Below are 19,391 nucleotides of genomic sequence, written 5' to 3'. Positions count from 1 at the left end.
TTTTCTCAAATTACTTAATTTTTTTCAACAAAGGCCTATAATAGTAAATTATGTAGAGCAGGTCACGCTTGAGATTTTCAAGTTTGATCTGGTTACGAATCTGCTAATTGTAAAAATTTCAATATGGCAGAGCGTAAAATATTTCACACAAATGCAAATAGAGATGTCATGCAGATAGCTGCAGGACATGAATCACTGCCCTGCTGCATCAGACTCGAAAATCAGAGGCAGTTCACTCTGCAAGATTTCTTACCCAGTTCTTAAAAGTTCAGATGCATCACCTTTTAATCAGGGTAATAAACTATAATTGCTAACATACTGTGTAATGTTTACTGCTAAATCCACAATCTGGACAAACAGAAAATTATGCTGTCAGAGCCTGGAAACAACTGCAGTCCGCTGTTACACACAGCACCCTCCTTAACACAGGGCTGTCGTCGGGAGTTACAACGCTTTATGGTTTTAATTTTTTAGAGTAAGGGCCTCTTCCCGAGAGGCAGGGTATTAAGACGAAAGCAGTCTCCCGCGTGACCTTCCTAACACAGACCTTGGGCAAGCGACTGCGAGGGCAGAAGCTGAGAATTTCAGAAGGCACTTGACAGCTCCACTGGGTCCTTCACACTTGGCTTTCAGGAACAAAAAAAAAAGCACGTTACTCTGCACCTGCCTTTCCCCCCACCCTCCTTAAAACTTATTTACCCCTGAGGGTCTGAACAGCCGGAAGAAGGTAGGAATCTATTCCTCTGCCCTGTGATGCCAAGGAAAATAAACCCCGACGCGAGCGCGGAGCCGGGAGTCTCGGGGGTCGAGAAGACCGTGAAGGAGGGGCGGGGGGGGGGGAACTGGCGGGGCTGGGGCTCCCCCCACTGCGCCGCAATTTCTCCACGTGTGAAAATCTCGTGCACGGGGAGCCCCATGAGAGACCGGGATCTGCGTCCCCTGGTCCCGGGTGCGGACCCTCCTCCCGCGGCCCCGGCGGGCGTCCCTGCGGCCGTCTCCGGGCAGGGGCAGCGCGCACAGCCCGGCCCGGCGGGGGCCCTTCCCCGGCTACCTTTTATCCAGGCAGGCGATCCACTCGGCGGAGGAGGAAGAATGGGCAGCGTGCGCAGCGACCATGATGGGCAGCGGCGCGCGGCGTCCCCCGGCTGCGGCGACCTCCCGCGCTCGCTCTGCGGCCGCCTCGCCTCCGCCTCGCCCGCCGCGCGGAGCCGCTCCTCCCGGCCCGCCTCGCGCCCGGCGCGGCGACGACGCGCCAGCCCTCCCAGCGGCCTGCCGGGCGGGGGACCCGAGGGGCGGGACGCGGGGACCGCGCTGCACTGCGGCGCCCGGGGGTGGGGAGTCCCGCGGTCCCGCCCGCTGCGGGGAGGGGGCTGGGGGGGCGACCCCGGGTGGCAGGCCACCTGCGACTGGTGGCTGCTGCGTCTCGGGGAGACCTGAGCCCTACCACTCACCTCGGGGCCTCTGAAGCGTGGAGGGGGGAAAGGCGCCGCGGGTGGGGGTGGGGGGACGGGTGTCAGTGTCTATGTATTTTTCATACGGCAAATGCCACTAAAATGGCTGCTGCCTCTCTGTTTCCTTAGAAACCCATTAGTCTCCCTCTGCAGCTGTCAAAACCTGCTGGCGGTTTCTTGCTCACCTTTGCTGTTTCCCCTTTCCAAAGGGATGGAGAGGAGGGCTATCTTGGCTTGGGCTGGGGACGCCCACAGTGGTCTCTGAGTGTGGAATTAGTTTCCCCCTGAAGGGTGAGGGAGGGCCGGGATGGAAGGAGAGGCAGTGCAGGCATGGTTGGAAGCCCAGAGGGGAGGCCAGTGGACCAGAATGGTGACCAGTGGTGACTGAGGGGTTGACAGACCGAAGTCTCTGGCCTTGAACCTTGAACTTGCTTGGGCTCCCATCACCTGCTTGATCAAACACACACACACACTTAAGAATGGGGAGTAGTGGGGCCACAGCAGAACTGAGGTTTGGATTGGGGGCCAAGGTCCCACTGCGCTTGGCGTGACCTGAATGGCTGGCCCACATGCCCTTCTTTCCGTGGCTGGAGTGTGGAATGGGTGGGTGGTCACTCCACCGGTCCCTGGTAGCTGTACAAAACAAATCATATGCCTAGAAGTTCAGTTACGTTCTGCCAAAAATCAAATTACACACCGATGGTTGCTTAGGAATTTGGGGACAAGTTAAATCTTTTAGACTACTACCAAGCAGTGTTTTGATGTTGATGTTCACTTGGGAACAGACAATGGGGAAAGAGACATAGCATTGCTAACCTCACTGTGTTTTTTTTCTCTCCTACCCTCCCCTCGCTCCCCTGCTCAGAGGGTGTTCAAGGAGACTGGAGAGAATGAAACAGCAGGTGCATTCTGGCATCTTTTCATCCTAATAAAACTCCTCCAAAGAATCTGCCGTTTCCCTTCTGCCATAGCCAGGATCTGGTTTCAGACCTGCCGCCGTTCCCTCAGCAACACCTCCCTGCTCAGTGTTTGTCCCCCAGGTGACCTCCATCCTGTTGATTTCTACTGTGTTTAAGGTAAATAACATTTAAAATGCTATACTATACAAAGATCGCCAAAGGTATTTATGTTGCTTTTTTATGCTAGAGGTATGAAGAAGGAAATAAGTCTCCTATATTTATTAAGATTCATTTATAAAGGTATCAGAGAGCTCTTGAGAACATTTCAAGGTCACCAAATGCTTTCCCAAAAATGCCTTTACTCAGAGAATGTTTATAGGTAAGGAGCTAGAGGTAATGACGGCATGACCCGTCATTACCGGAGGTTTGGAGTTGCCATAGTTTTTAGCTATGATACTAATAATAGTCGTCATTTATTGAACTTCTGCTGAGTGTCAGATGCTGTGCAGAGTTCTCTACATGTGTTATCTCATTTAATCTTCAGAACATTTTATGAAGCAGAGCCAGAAGGACAGATGTCCAGGGTTACTCCACAAGAAGAGACAAATATTTTTGAAAATGTAATGAACTAGAGAAAATTATGTTTATCAGTACTTCCGGGGAGAGTGTTGATTGGGTTGGAAGGAAGATGCCGATGACCTGCTTGGAGTGGGAGTGAGAGCCCAAGGCCTCTATCGTGCATTTTAAGGATTGTAGGTCTAATGAACTGCGAGGCTTTTGTTTTGCCCTGCGGGGACCCTGCCTTTCCTCCAAATAGAAATTAAAGTATTATTTAAAGAATATCCTTTCGAAGAAGCACCAAGAATCATTGCCTTCCCCAGAGCACACACACGCCCCTATCCAGCCCTGGATGTAGGTTCCAGTAACTCCAGTATACTCACTGGGACACTGAACCTCCAGAGAGGTCCATGCCCTCAGCTGCTGGAGCGGGGGACCCTGAACCAGATTCGGGTCTGTCTGATTCCAAAGCCCTTGCACTGAGTGATGGTGGCACTGGTTGTCTATAATATGAGGGTAAAAGGCATGTCAGAAATGACTGCCCACGTGATAAGAGTAAAATGGTTATAAGTTGGTTTTTTATCATAATTTTTAAAATAATAAACCTGTCCAGTAGGGGAAAGGAAGAAAGAACATGTACTGATCTTTAGGGGGAAAATAAATAAAAGTGTAGAATAAAAAGTATATATTACCGATAATTCCACCACCTAGAGATAACGCTGCTAATATTTTAGCACATTTCATTCTATATTTTCTATTTTTAAAAGATACAATCACAAATACACCCATAAACACATGCATATACCTTGCTGCTTACATTCAATTATGTATATATGTGTATAGATACATGTATTCATACAGACTTGAAAGCATTAATATTTTATAGGCTACTTTTTCTACTTGGAATGGAAAAATGCTTTGTGTGTTTAAATGAAATCCTCATTAAAAATTTTTACTGGCTACAAAATATTCCAACGTATGGATATAATTTACCTAAACTTTTTAAAAAATTGAGATATAATTGACATATAATATTATATTAGTTTCAGGTATACAACATAATGATTCAATATTTGTATTCACTGCAAAATGATCACCACAGTATCTAGTTAACATCCATCACCACTCAGCTAGTTTTTTTCTTGTGATGAGAACTTTTTTTTTTTTTTTTTTTTTAAAGATTTATTTATTTAATTGATTGATTGGTTGCTATGTTGGGTCTTCGTTTCTGTGCTAGGGCTTTCTCCAGTTGCGGCAAGCGGGGGCTACTCCTCATCGCGGTGCGCGGGCCTCTCAGTATCGCGGCCTCTCTTGTTGCGGAGCGCAGGCTCCAGACGCGCAGGCTCAGCAGTTGTGGCTCACGGGCCCAGTCACTCCGCGGCATGTGGGATCTTCCCAGACCAGGGCTCGAACCCGTGTCCCCTGCATTGGCAGGCAGATTCCCAACCACTGCGCCACCAGGGAAGCCCTTGTGATGAGAACTTTTAAGATCTACTCTCTTAGTAACTTTCAAATATACAATATAGTGTAATTAACTATAGTAAACTTTCTTTTGAGGCCTATTATTTTGATTGGCAAAAACGTTTCTGCTTAATCTCCTTCCTATAGCTTTGCTCTGGGAGACAGCTAAACATCTCCACTGATGATCTCCAATGAGATGAGGACCAAAAATCACAAGACCCAAGTGTGTTAATGCTAATTATTACTAGTTGTAGAACCTTGAATGGATTTCTTAATGTTAGAGTTCCATTTTGTTCATCTGAGCAGAGGTTCAAAGTTAGGAATTTGAGGACAGACGGCTGAGTTCAAATTCCAGCTTCATCTTCTACTAAGTGTTTGACCTTAAATGAATTGCTTAGCCTAAGACCCTGTTTCATCACCTGTAAAGTGGATAAATTAATGGTATTATACATGAATATGATGCTTACAGGACATTTAGCATAAGTGCCAACCACATGGTATGTGCTCAATAACTCTTAGCTGTTATTGTTGTTATTATTCTCTGTACAATGAAGATAAACAGTATCTGCCCTCTGCATTTCAGAGGGACCTGGTGACAATCATTTGAGAACACTTATACTAAAGGGCCGTGACATTTGTAAATTGCAAGTTTTGACTGTGTAGGATACAAGGGAAACAGAGAAACAGTAAAGATTTCCAAGGACTTTCTCAAAACCTCCTCATTCAGTCTATGCCTAGCTCTGTCATTCTTCATAGGACAGCTACAGGTACATACCACTGGAGAGTTATTGCAATAGGTAGATGAACAGCGCAGTAACAGAAGTAGGATAGGGCCCTACATTTTTCCATTCTGAGAATTCTACTGAAGACTGGGCATTCACTCATATCCAGTGTAAGGGGAGGATCTGATTCACCTGATTCATCTGATTCACCTGATTCACATGAGGTTTTAGGCACCTCATGGAAGGTGGGTTATAAAAACACATGCATCACTCCTGCTGGTGCTATAACCTATTCATTGAAGAAGCAGTACTTCCTGGGTGAAGTTATAACAGCAATTTTAATGTTTTCTCTCACTGTCCCTTTAAACTTGCTCAGTGAGGGTGATTCTACCCCTGCCACTGGATATAGCTTTTTTGGTCACTTATAGGTAATAGAAAGCATTAGTCTTTCTGTTAGAATGTCCAAACCAATATATTACTAAATAACTTCAATCTTTATTCAAAGATAAGAATTCTCTCTTCCTCCACCATCTAGAGCTGGTCACAGGCAGGTGTCCATCTTTTAGGAAAGAGGAGGTGGTCAGCTTCTCCTTTCCTTGCTCATCTCTGCCCCTACTTGATACCTGCTGGTTTTTACCCTTCCAGAAACAGAGGAGAAAGGAAGGGAGGAGAAAAAAGGAGGGCGGGAACAGTTACTCGGCTGGAACAGTTGTAAGATGGCATCATATTTTCTGGGCCTGGCAAAGGTGTCTTTTGGGTGCTTTCCTGTATTCTTGGGCAGCCTCCCTGCTGGCCCTTTCAACATGAGCAGGTGTTGCTCGTTTGGTACCAGCTCCCTATTCAGACCTGGCTTTCCTGAGGGCCTCTCCGAACCACCTCCCTCTGTAGGAGGGTCCCAAGTTATCCTCCACTCACATCCCAGGAGTCTTCTTGAGCAGGGCTCAAAGGGGCTGCAGAACGGTTCTCTCCTGTGTGGCCCACAGCTGGTCCGTAGAAACACTCGTGCCTACTTTGCTCCAATAAACTGAGCGCAGACCAATCCTAATGATAACACTTCTCACTCTTGCCAAAGAAGCTCACCAGTCCCTCTCTCCTGATCTTTAGATTTCCAGGGCTGGAGTCAAGTCAGACATCAGTCCCCTGTCCCCCCCCCCCCCAACTGTAGGGAACTGTTCTCTGGGTGGTCCATTGAAGCCCTGCCTTCCCTGCCCTTGGTGGTGGGAATCACAGCACAGCTCTCACCAAGAAAATACTCCTCATGGAATCCTCCCTCTGTTCCTACTTCCTAGACACTTTTATTTACTCCTTTGGGTGAGGTGTTTTAGACTCATGAAACTGGTCTTCAGTATTTTGATTGAAAGTCTGCGTCTTGCCACCTTACTTTGGAATTTCGTATCTGTTCCATTTTGGTGCCTCATGTGAAATTTGAATTTAGCATCTGTGACAAGCCAGTGAAAACTGAATCAAGTCAAGTTCCTTTTCCATACCTTTGACATTAATGCCTGCTCAACCAAGACAACTGCCTTTTGCAGGCAGGGCCATCCACGTGGGAGTTGTAAGAAATACCACATTCATTAGGAAAGTGCTGCTCACTGGTCCCCTGAGCTTTCCAAAGAAGAAATGCGTAACTTAAGATATCTGATCAGTAAAGCCCCAGTTTGTGGGTTATAATAAAAAGCTTTGTGGTTTTGATTTAAAACTTTGAAGATTTGTCAATTTGGGGGGAGTATATTTGGATCAAAATCTTAAAACAGTAATAAACGGGGATACGAAAGTGACAAAAATTTTGTTTACAGTAACATAAATATTATTTTAAAAAAATTTTATCCATAAGGCAAAGTCACAAATGACCCATAATATTTACATTAGTAAATTACGTATTAACTACATTTCTTTGTGAGTTTTGGGGGCACTGGAATTAGAGCAAACAATAAAATATTATGAAATCAAGAAAAAAATAGGTTTGGGATTATCTAGCGACTGCCTTCCAATTTCCAGATTCATAAAGGATTAATGTAAAAGTTTAAGTCAGCAGTGTTTATACTCCCTGTAAAGAGTCTCTATGTGGTTATAGGCCCTTGTTTCACAGAAAGATGAAGTGTACAGTCAAGAGGCATATAGTTAAAAAGAACCGTCTGTCCCCAAAATTATTCAGTTAAAATTTGTGACTTAGTTATGGAAGCAAGTCCTAAAAGAAGAAAACTCTTTTGCTCCAGAAGTAAAATTGTATTCTAGAGAAACATGCTGACTTCTATATAGAAAACTGATATTATTGTGTTAGTTCATTTAATATAAGAACTCCCTGCGTAGAGGGAGTGAGCTGTGAAAAAGCATGAATGCTCCAACTGACCACCTTTCCAGAAGAGCCTATTCCTCTGGAACCAAGACTGGTGAAAATCATTGACATGCAGATCACTCAGATGCGAACTAGGCATAAAAACTAACCAGGTGCAATACTCCACCTGTGCCAAAGGAAGGCCTCTCTACATGTGAAAGTGTTCTGTACGCCACTTCCTCAAGATGAGTGGTAAAGAGGCAGTAATGGACTTGGGTAAATAATTTGGGGTGAGGAAAATGTCACCATATCACCACATTCATCTTAGGCCTATTTTCTAGTGGAATATATTTATTTTGGTGAATTAACAAGCTTCTGTTGCTTTTTGATATTGTGTGAGAGAAGCGTAGTACATTATTCAACTGAGAAAATCTCTACCTGTGTTATTATACACATTTTTCATGTTAATAGAGAAAATTACCATAAAAACAATTTTGAATGAATTGCAGTCACCTAGCTTTTGTTACAATTTCTTTTTCATCTGTAATCCAGTATGGGCTCCTACATATTTCAAAACCAGATTACTGTATATAGTGGATTCCATGGAGAAAATAAGAACAGAAAAGAGAGAATGTGACTAAAAATCTTATTGGTTGTATAAAACCAAGAGCACGCCGGAACTTGACGGAAATAAAACAGAATTGTCATTTAAAGCAAGATATATGTCAGATCTTGACTGGGCAATGACCTGGTGATGAGTTGAGCTCTTTTGCTTAGGTGGCACCAATATTCATGTAAAAGACATGGTAGTGTTGCACAACTAAAGATTAAAAGCGTAGTCGGTTCCAGAAGCAGAAAATAACTCAGAAGACTTAGGAAGAGGTCAAGAAGCAAAGACAGGGTTCTTTACCCACTGTGACCTGCAGGGCAAGGGCACCACACACCTTCTGCCCTCCACGTTCACTTGAGGGAGATTCCAGTCCTGTCAGCGCTCCCTGCCTGATGACCTAGAGGCCCTGATTCCCGCAGCTCTTCACCTTGTCCAGGAGCTGCACAGTTTAAACCCTGGAAATGGAGCCTTCCTTTCAGGTGAACCTAGGCCCTGACCTACTCATGACAGGCCTGTCTGTGTCTAAGATAACCCCACTGGCACCCACTCAGCTACCCCCCAACCGACTGGAGAGACAGGGCCTTTTTCATTTTTTACACCCATCAATTCACCTAGTCGTTCAATTCAATAAATATGTACTGAGTTCCTGCCATGTGCCAGGCACTGTGCTAGGCACCGAGGGAAGAGCAGAGAACAGACAAATTTCCTGCTTTCACGATCCCTGTTGCAGTGGGTAAAATGAGAGAGAGGCAAATAAGCACATAAATATATCACATGACCAGTGGGGATAAATGCTATGAAGAGCAATTAAGTAAAATAAAGGAATACATGGATGGAGAGGGGACTTCTATTTGGTATAAGGTAGTCAGAGAAGACCTCCCTGGTAAGGTGACTTTTTCTTGGCTTTTTTGTTTTTTTAATTAATTTTATTGGAGTATAGTTGCTTTACAATGTTGTGTTAGTTTCTACTGCACAGCAAAATGAATCAGCCATACATATACATATATCCCCTCCCTTTTGGACTTCCTTCCCATTCAGGTCACCACGGTGCATTAAGTATAGTTCCCTGTGCTATACAGTATGTTCTCATTAGTTATCTATTTTATACATAGTATCAATAGTGTATATGTATCAATCCCAGTCTCCCAATAAGGTGACTTTTGAGCAGAGCGTGGGACCCGTCTACACACCGCCTGTCTCATCTTCAGCCACTTGCTTCCCCTCAGCTGCCACAGCAGCTAACCCACCCCGTGTTTCCCCACACCCCATGGTTTCCCTGCCTGAGGCTCACCAGCCACAGGCCTAGAATATCTGGCTTCTCTCACCAAACTCAGCTGAAAAGCCGAACTGCAGGGCCTTGTTTCCTGAGCAACTGCCAGTGGGGCTGATTGATGCGATCCAGATATGCAGAGGCTTAATTCCCCCTGAATGAACTTTGACCGGTGGGAGACAAGAGATTGGAGGATACCAGGCAGATAAAACCTCTCCCTTGCTCCCTCTGATGGACTGTTTGGGTGCACGGTTTCTCCATACAGCCTGACTGAAGTCAATCTGTGTGACCAAGCCTGTGTGCTTATTGAGTGCTATGGGTTGGATCATGTTCCCCAGAAAGATATGGTGAAGTCTTAACCCCTGCAAATGTGACCTTATTTGGAAATAGGGTTTTGCAGATGTAATCAAGTTAAGATGAGGTTATGAGGGTGGTTCCTACTCCAATGCAACTGATGTCTTTGTAAGAAGAAGAAAAGACAGAGATAGCCAGAGAGAATACGGCCATGTGACAATGGAGGTAGACATTGGAATGATGCATGTACAAGCCAGGGACACCAAGGATTGCCAGCAAACCCCAGAAGCTAGAAGAGGCAAGCAAAGGTCTCCCTTACAGGTTTCAGATGGCAGGTGGCCCTGCCAACATTCTTGATTTTGGACTACTAGCCTCCAGAACTGAGAGACAATACATTTCTGCTGTTTTAAGGAATCCAGTTTGTGGCACTTTGTTACAGCAGCTGTAGGAAGCTAATATACTGAGTGACCAGCTGTGTTGGATTGTACCTCCTAAATACAGCCCTAACAGTCCTTGCCTGAGACTCTCTTTTCCAGAGAAACGTGACTATGACAACCAGGGACCTGAATAAATGAAGGATGATATTTGAGGGGTTATTTGAGGACAGAGATTACAGACAGAGGGAAGACTTGATGCAAAGGCCCTGAGGTGCCAACATGCTTGATTAGAGGAAGAGGAAGGAAGCCAGCAGATCTGGGGAGTGAATAAGGGGAAGAGTGTCAAGAGATGAACTCAAAGAGGGAGCCCAAGACACCATCCCTAGGGCCTTAGAGGCCACAGAAAGGATTTTAGGTTGTTTTTTTTTTAACAATATGTAACTGAGTTGTAATTTACATCGAGTAGTAAAATGAACTAATCCTAAGGGTATGCTTTTATGAAATTTTTTAACATATTGCTATGGTCTGTATGTGTCTCCCCCCAAAATTCATGGGTTAAAACATAATCCCCAAGGTGATGGTATTAGGAGGTATTGCCTTTGGGGGGTGATTAAGTCATGAGGGCAGATATTTCATGATTTGGGCCTTTCTAAAAGAGGTCCAAAACAGCTCCCCCTTGCCACCTTCTGCCATGTGAGGGTAACACCAAGAAGTCTGTGATCCAGAAGAGGACCCTCACCATGCTGGTACTCGGATCTCAGACTTCCAGCCTCCAGAACTGTGAGAAATAAAGTCCAGGTATTTATAAGCTACCCAGTCTCTGGTGCTTTGTTATAGTAGCCCAGATGGGCTAAGACACATTTGTATAGCTTAGTGTGACCATCCAGATCAAACTGTGGAATATTTCTATCACCCCAGAAAATTCCCTCCTATCTTCCAGTCAGTACAACTTACCAATTCTGAAGTAATGACTGCTCTCATTTTTATCGCTATAGACTTGTTTTATCTGCTTTTGAATATTATATAAATGGGACCATATAGTATGTACTACTTTTGCTTGAAATAATGCTTTTGAGATTCACCCAAGTTGCTGTATATATACTTCACGTATTTTTATTGCTGTATTTCATTGCCTGAGTATAACACAATTTGTTATACATTCTCCTGCTGATGAATATTTGGGTTATTTGCAGTTTAGGGCTATAATGAATGAAGCTGCTAAGGACATTTATGTACTCTTTTTTTGGATGTATCCAGTAATTTCTCTTGGTATATACCTCAGCGTGTACTTTCTGGGTCAATAGGGGTAGGTTTATGTTAACTTTACTAGTTTTACGAAGTGATTGCACCATTTCACATCCCTGCCAGCAATGTGTGAGAGTCCCAGATCCTCTGCATCCTCACCAACACTCAGACTGTCAGTCTTTTTCATTTTAGCCTTTCTGGCGTGTGTTTAATGGTATTTCATACATGCTTTTTCCTGACGACGAATGATGAGCTTCTTTACATCTACTCATTGATCACTTAGATATCTTCTTTCATGAAGTACTTATTCATGTCTTTTGTCCGCATTTTGTGTCTCTGGTAAGGCCACATCTCATTTCCAAAATCTGTATCAGTTACCTATTGCAGCATAACAAATTACTCTAAAGCTTGACAGCCGAAACAACAAACATTTATTATCTCCTGACAATCTCTGAGGGTCAGGAACCTGACAGCAGCTCAGTTGGGTTCTGGCTCAGGGTCTCAGGTGGCCGATGGACTGTTGGCTGGGCTGTAGTCATCAGGCCAGGCTTGACTGGGGCCAGAGACTGCACTTCTAAGCTCACTCACTTGAGTTTTCATTGTGAGTATATGTATGATTTTTGTTAGGCTGGTGAAGTATTGAAAAGCTTAAAGACACCCTGTCACACCCACTGACTTCTGGGTGCCCAGGATCTTAGGTTGAAAAAACTCATCTAAAGGAGTAGATAGTAGGAAAGAGAGACCCAAGGTCCCACAGTTAGTTGTGGAAGAGGGGGGCAAGGGAGGGGTGTTAACAATCTGAAAATACTCCAGCTCAAAGAAATGTAACTGTTTGAAATGGCTCACTTTTATTAAGCTCCCACTATCTCACTGGCAGTTTAAAAGAATCGGGGCAAAGTGTTTCTAGTCTTCCATAAATGGTCATTTGATCCAGCAATTTCCCCTGTGGAAATTTATACCAAAACTAAAATCCACAATATAGAAAAAGCTACATACAAAGATGCCCATTGAAACACTATTTATTAGAAATCTAAATTGGGGAACTATCAAAGAAAATATATATTCCCTCAAAAGAATTCCCTCAAATGAATCATTAAAAGTAGTCATTATAAGTGTTTAAGTTATAATATTATAGGAAATGCTGAGATATAATATTAAATGGAAAACTAGATGAAAATTATTATAATGTGATGACACGTATTTATGCACAGAGGAACAGATTGGAAAGGAAAAGTATAATCCCTGTGTTAGAAATGATAGGGTAATTCCCCCCACTTCCCAAGTTTTCTGCTTATTTTTATAATTTAAAACATCTAAAATTACCAATTGCCATCCCTACCTTAGATATTGAACTTGATGAAATAAAAACAAAACATAAATTACCTTATTTTTCTCAATTTATTTATTTTCCTCAACTTTTTAATTTGAAAATTTTCAAACCTACAGAAAAGTTGGGATACTAGAACCATAAATTACTGTATATTCCTCACCTGGATTTACCAACTGTTGCCACATTTGTTTGCTCTCTCCTTCTATAATACACACACATTTCTTTTAACCATTTGAGAGTAAGTGGCCGACATTTTAACACCATGGTCTTAAATACTACTGCAAGCATCTTCTAAGAGCAAGGGCATTCTTCTACCTTCTCCTACAGTAATCACACTCAAGAAATTTGACATTGATATATCCTATTATCTAATATGAAGTTTATATTCAAATTTCCCCAATAGACCAAAATATCATTTTTGTCTTTTGCTTGTTTGCTTCTGTTTTAGGCAAGATTCAAACAAAGATCACACGTTGCATTTAGTTGTTATGCATTTATCTGTAGTCTCTGGATCTAAAACCACCCCTCAACGGTGTTCTTTTTTTTTTTTTTAATTCTTTCATGACATTGGCTTTTTAAAAGACTCTGAGCCAGTTATTTTGCAGACTATCCTTCAATTTAGATGTGTCCGACTCTTCCCTCATGATTAGAAACAACCTGAACTTCTTGGCTAATTCATCGATATTATTGTGTGTGGAGAGATTTTACTCTTTCTTATGTCCTGTGAAAATAGAAAATCTTTAATGTGTTTGTTAGAAAGATTAAGCTGAGATTTTGTTTGGGTGAAGTATTAGTTGGACTTGGGTATGTGTATCTGAACTTCATCATTTTGTCATCTAGAAAATAGTAACTAAGAACAAGTAGTTTAAGAAACCCAAGCACTTGAGAGCCACTATAAGTAAACTCTAATTCCCACAGCAGAAAGGAGGGGGTCTGTCTGCTTTTTAACCACCCATGGCTTATTTATATCAAAGGAATGTTTCCTATTCTTTATTTCCTTGTATTTTTCAGGTTGGTCTGTAAACCAAACAGGGAGTCAGTTGGTCATAGATTTAAAGATACCAGGTTGCAGCCTAGAGGATAAAATCATCTGCTTAGCCACTGTTCAGGGGAGTAACAGTATGTGTGCTTTCAAATTGTTTTACTAGAACTTTTGAGTCCTGAAAATACCTGACTTCTGAACTAAACAAGCAGAATCTAGGCAGAGGGAAATCTATATTTCATTTATAACTTGGCCTGTTACAGCTGCCAATAAATCACACCAATTCCTATAAATAAGAGCCATGGCAAAGATATTGCCTTCATGGTAAGTTCTTCTTACTTGAGACTTACGAATCTGGGGTGTATTGCTAGGAAAGGCCTACTGAATGCATCCAAGGCATTGGCTTAACCCCAGGGATGATGAAATTTTTTGAACCCATGCCATCACTCTTACCTCACTTGCTCATGACAGCTACTGCTAATTAATCACAGTATTCTTTCCTATTAGCCTGGACACTGCCCCAGAAAATTTCCCAGCACAGCACTACAGGTGAATTAGTAATAATTTGGAGTCAATACATCAGATAAACTCTTTATAACACTTAATAAGACAAAGAATATTTTTCTAAATCTCATCTAGTTTTTAGCTTCTCAACTTCATCTGCACATGAACGGCAAAGGCCTGGAAAAATGTTTCTTATGAGTGACCTACAGATAACTGACAAACTTGGTCAAAGACTTGTAATCAGAGCATGTTGACAAGGTGATTTGATAAGGGAAAGAAAAGGAGAGTGTATTAGTCAGGGCTGATTATTTGCTGTGACATATTGGCCTCAATCTATATAATAGCTGAACCAAAACAGAAGTTTATTTCTTGTTCATGCAATAATCCAAATTGGTTCTAGGTTGGGGGGATGGGAACGTGTGAGCTTCATTCTACAGTATGATTCCATTTATAGGACATTCTGGGAAAGGTCAAACTGTAAAGACAGAAAACAGATCCAAGATTGCTAAGAGCTGGGAATAGGTGGATGTCTTGACTACAAAAGGAATTTTTGAGGTGATGGACCTGTTCCATATCTGGAATATGATAGTAGTCATACAACTTTATGCTGCTGTCCCAATTCATAGAACTGAACACTAAAAAAAAAGGTGATTTTAAAATTTTATGTAAACATATACTTGGCTTAAAAAATAATAAGCTACTACATAAAAAGATACAAAAGACAAGGGCAGGGACTCTGCCTTACTTTTTCAGTCCTATAGTATACTGCCCTGCAAGAAGATGGCATTTATGGTCAATTGTATTTTGGTCCAGAAAATCCCTTGCCCTTCCCTGTCCCACCTCCCACTGTGGGAACTTGCCTTATCAACCCAAATGGGATCACTCCAAGTACTAATTCATTTGACATGTTCTAAGAGTTTGCTAAAAATCCTATAAGCCTAGAGTATTACATCATATTTGATTGAAAATGCATTTAACATCAAAGAAAAAATTACTCTGAATGCTGTAAAGGCCTAGATTTTTCTAAGACATATAGATTCCAATTATTTTGTGAGCCATGTCAAATCAATCTTTGATCAGTTCAGTAATATGCATTTTTTAAGGTCCCCATAAAAATGAAAACTGTACCAAATAAGGTATCATCAAGGTACGGTAATTTTTTGCCTTGCCCTCCTGTCACAATTTTGGATTTGCCCAAGTTAGGATGCTACTGGGCAGTGAGACCATAACTGACATTTCTCTGCTTCACTAGACCCGTATTCCTTCCATTAGTGTGTAATTCTACCTGTCACAAACTATCCTGTTACCTAAAACTAAAGACTACCTTCTCTTAAAAAATACATACCATTTCAAATGTCATTTTTATGATTACAAATTTTATATTCTTATATTCAAGTTTTTGAGCAAATTACATTCCACACGACAGATTCCTGGCTTCTTTTACCTTTCCATTATGGACCATTTCAAAAAAAAAAGATCAGCAGATTTCATTTACCCTTCCCCATGAAAAATAGGACATACCTCTCTTTAAGCTAGTAGTTCTGAACTCTATTAGAACAATATCCCCTTTTTATTATAAATATTGATATTTTATACTGTTTCCTTTACTATCTTGAAATGAAGTATCTTGCACATTGCAGATGTCTAACACCCCTAGCTCCCATTCACCAGAAGCCAATAAGCTCCACCAATCATGGTGACAACTAAAGTTCTAGGTTGTCCCCCAGGGTGGGAGGAGGGGGGAAGCACCACTATCAAGAACTACTAATTTAGGGCATATTTCCTTAATGGCAAAGTAATGGTCTACTTAAAAATGATAGATGCAGAGTAAAGAATAATTAAGTAACATGTTCAATAGGTAGCACTACTAGGTAGTTTTTCAGTTACATACTGCGGCACAACCGATTACCCCGAAATTTAGCAGCTTAAAACAACACACATTTATTCTCTCACAGTTTCTGAGGGTCAGGAGTCTGAGAGCAGGTTAGCTGGGTGGCCCTGGCTCAGGGTTGCCCGTGAGGTTGCAGTCAAGCCAGGCTACAGCCATCTCGAGGCCTGATGTGGTCTTGAGGATCTGCTTCCCAAGTCGCTCACTAGAGCACAGGCTTAGTTCAGCAACACAGGGCCCTCCCGCATCACTGCTTCCCCTAGAGCAAGTGATGAGAGAGAGAGAGAGCAGTGCTGTTTCTGGTAGTCTCAGAAGTGACATACCATTATTTCCGCCAGATTCTATTGACCAACCCTGGTATAGTGTGGGAGGGGACACCACAGGCTGTGAATACCAGGAGTTGGTACCACAGCTGGCTACAACAGCAGGGATCTCTGCATTTGTAAATAAAAACCAGTACTCCAACCCATATTCAGGTTATAATTTTACTGAGTTGTAAAGGATTATTTCATAGGACTGAGAGGAACAGAAAATATTGGGGAAGTTTTGTTCCAACTAAATAGAAACTGTTCCTTAGCAACATGAAAATATCATTTTAGTTATCTGGACACAGAATCACAGTTTATCCAATGTCAATTTTTACCTCTGTATTTTAGACTTATTCAATTGCTGAATGTGAATAAAAAGCCCATTTAACATTATCTCAGGTATAGATAAAACTGGAAAACACACTCTTTGAATACATATATATATACAGTTGACCTTTGAACAACACGAGTTTGAACTGCATGGGTCCACTTGTACGTGGACTTTTTTCAATAAAAAAAAATCCAAGGGATTCAGAACTATATATGGAGGGCCGACTGTAAAGTTATATTCAGATTTTGATTGTGCAGGGGTGGGTGCTCCAACGCCTGCATTGTTTAATGGTCAACTTTACATTAATTCTAGAAAATAAGAAAATAAATTTATTGAATTAGAATTTTAGGACAACTTAATCAGCTATTTTAGTAATAAGTGTATATTTGAGCCAAGCATATGGAAATGGTGTAGACTGAGAAAAATGAAGGTGAATGTATGGGCAAAGTAAACACTTTAAAAAAATCAGAGCCTTGTTTCTTTTTTAAAAAAATTTTTATTGAGGCATAGTTGATTTACATTATTATATTAGTTTCAGATGTACTGCATAGTGATTCAAAGTTTTTATAGACTATACTCCATTTATAGTTATTATACAATATTGGCTATATTCTCTGTGCTGTATAATATATCTTTGTAGCTTATTTATTTTATACACAGTAGTTTGTACCTCTTAAACCCCTACTCCTATCTTGCCCCTCTCCCGTTCTCTCTCCCCACTGGTAACCACTGGTTTGTTTTCTATATCTGTGAGTCTGCTTCTTTTCTATAATATTCACTAGTTTGTTTTACTTTTTAGACTCCACATATAAGTGATAACATACAGTATTTGTCTTTCTCTGTCTGACTTATTTCACTAAGCATAATACCCTCCAAGTCCATCAATGTTGTTGCAAATGGCAAGATTGCATTCTTTTTTATGGCTGAGTAGTATTCCATTGTAAATACCACATCTTCTTTATCCGTTCATCTGTTGATGGACACTTACGTTGCTTCCATGTCTCGGCTACTGTATCTAACGCTACTATGAACATTGGGGTGCATGTATCTTTTCAAATTCATTTTCATTTCTTTGGATATACACCTAGGAGTGGAATTGCTGGATCATATGGCAGTTCTATTTTTAGTTTTTTGAGGAACCTCCATACTGTTTTCCACAGTGGCTGCACCAATTTACATTCCCACCAACAATGTACAGGGGTTTCCTATTCTCTGCATCCTCACTAACACTGGTTATTTGTGGTCTTTTTGATGATAGCCATTCTGACAGGTGTGAAGTGATATCTCATTGTGGTTTTGATTTGCATTTCCCTGATGATTAGTGGTATTGAGCATCTTTTCATGTGTCTGGGGCTATCTGTATGTCATCTTTGGAAAAAATGTCTGTTCAGGTCCTCTGCCCATTGTTTAATCAGGTTGTTTGTTTTTTACTATTGAGTTATATGAGCTGTTTATACAGTTTGGATATGAACCCGTTGTTGGTTGCATCATTTGCAAATATTTTCTTCCATTCAATAGATTGTCTTTTTGTTTTATCAATGATTTCTTTTGCTGTGCAAAAGCTTTTAAGTTTAATTAGGTCCCATTTGTTTATTTTTGCTTTTGTTTCCTTTGCCTTAGGAGACAGATCCAAAAAAATGTCACTATAATTTATGTCAAGGAGTGTTCTGCCTATGTGTTTGTTCAGGACTTTTATGATTTCCAGTCTTACATTTAAATCTTTAATCGATTTTTAGTTTATTTTTGTAAATGGTATGAAAATAAATTCCAATTTCATTCTTTTACATGTAGCTGTCCAGATTTCCCAGCACCATTTATTGAAGAGACTGTCTTTTCTCCATTGTATATTCTTGCCACCTTTGCCATAGACTAGTTGACCATAAGCACATGGGTCTATTTCTGGGCTCTTTATTCTTTTATATTTCTCGACCTTGGAGAAGTAGTCTTTTGTATGAGATGTCCTATATGTCCCAGCAGTGCACTCCCCTCTGGTCACCAGAGCTAAATGTTCTAGGGGTGTCCCCTATGTGGGCTGCATGAGTCCTTCTGTTACGGCAGGCTGACTACTGTGGGCGGTCTGGGAGGTGTGGCTGGCCCCTGGTCCAGTTGGTTGCCAGGCCCTGCCTTGTGTGGAAGCTCTTGGCTACTGGTTGGTAGGGCTGGGTCACGAGGCAGCTGGCTGCAGAACCCTAGGGGGCCCTGGGCTAGTTCTGACTCACTGGTCGGTAGAGTCTGAGCCCAGGAGATCCCAGGGCTGGTGCCCTCCCACTAGTGGGTAAAGCCAGTTCTTGGGGCAGTGCTGGGTCCTGGGGTCTGGCTGCAGGGCTCAGTGGTCCCATAGCTGGTGACAGACTGCTGGTGGCGGGTAGGGCAGTTCCTGACACAGCTGGCTGCAGAGTCCAGGGTGTCCCGAAGCTTGTACTGGCCCACTGGTGAGTAGAGCCAGATCCTGGGGCAGCTGGCTGAAGGGCCCAAGGTGTCTCAGAGCTGGTATTGGCCTGCTGGTGAGCAGGCTAGGGCCCAGCCCGTCCCAGGGCTGGTGCTGGACCACTGGCAGGCTGTGGGGCTGTGGTTGTCCTGGGGCTGGTGTCTGACTCTGGTGGTTGAGGCTGGTCCCGAGGCTAGAGCAGGCTTGCTGGTGGGCGGGGCCAGGACCCAGGGGATTTGGGGGCTGACGTCTACCCACTGGTGGGCAGAGCTGCTTCCCAGGGTCTCTGGCTGCAAGGCCCTGGGGGTCCTGGGTTTAGTGCCTGCAGGCTGGTGTGTGGGGTTGGGTCCTGTGTCCTTTGGTGAGCAGGGCCATGTCCAGGGGTGGCTGTGGCCTCAGGAGGTCTTAAGGTAGCCTGCCTGCTGGTAGATGGGGCTGTCTCCTCGCCTAGTTAGTTG

At 42.5% G+C, this 19,391-nt stretch overlaps 1 protein-coding gene and 1 long non-coding RNA gene across 8 annotated transcripts in view; one reads left to right on the top strand and one right to left on the bottom strand.

The window, feature by feature from the left end:
• The window catches only part of RAPGEF4 (Rap guanine nucleotide exchange factor 4), a 317,996-nt gene extending 316,778 nt beyond the window's left edge, over positions 1–1,218 (bottom strand). For 4 of the 5 annotated variants that reach the window (XR_009504210.1, XR_009504211.1, XM_059928102.1 and 1 more), the window contains exon 1: positions 1,052–1,212. Coding sequence is in view for 2 of the 5 variants with exons in the window: in XM_059928102.1 (XP_059784085.1) it covers positions 1,052–1,116 (65 nt within the window). In the remaining 3 variants the exon portion in view is untranslated. Of the gene's footprint in view, positions 1–547; positions 627–1,051 lie in introns of all 5 variants that reach the window. The other variant, XM_059928103.1, reaches the window with a different exon arrangement.
• LOC132369014 (uncharacterized) overlaps positions 571–19,391 on the top strand; it is an 87,997-nt gene continuing 69,176 nt past the window's right edge. For 2 of the 3 annotated variants that reach the window (XR_009504213.1, XR_009504212.1), the window contains exon 1: positions 18,736–18,937. This is a non-coding gene — a long non-coding RNA (uncharacterized LOC132369014). Of the gene's footprint in view, positions 728–2,316; positions 2,528–18,735; positions 18,938–19,391 lie in introns of those variants that run through there. The other variant, XR_009504214.1, reaches the window with a different exon arrangement.

This window comes from Balaenoptera ricei, chromosome 7 (genome assembly GCF_028023285.1).
Source record: "Balaenoptera ricei isolate mBalRic1 chromosome 7, mBalRic1.hap2, whole genome shotgun sequence".
In the NCBI taxonomy this organism is placed as follows: domain Eukaryota; kingdom Metazoa; phylum Chordata; class Mammalia; order Artiodactyla; family Balaenopteridae; genus Balaenoptera; species Balaenoptera ricei.
The sequence above is the reverse complement of the archived record's forward strand: the minus strand, read 5'-3'. Positions and strand labels throughout refer to the sequence as shown.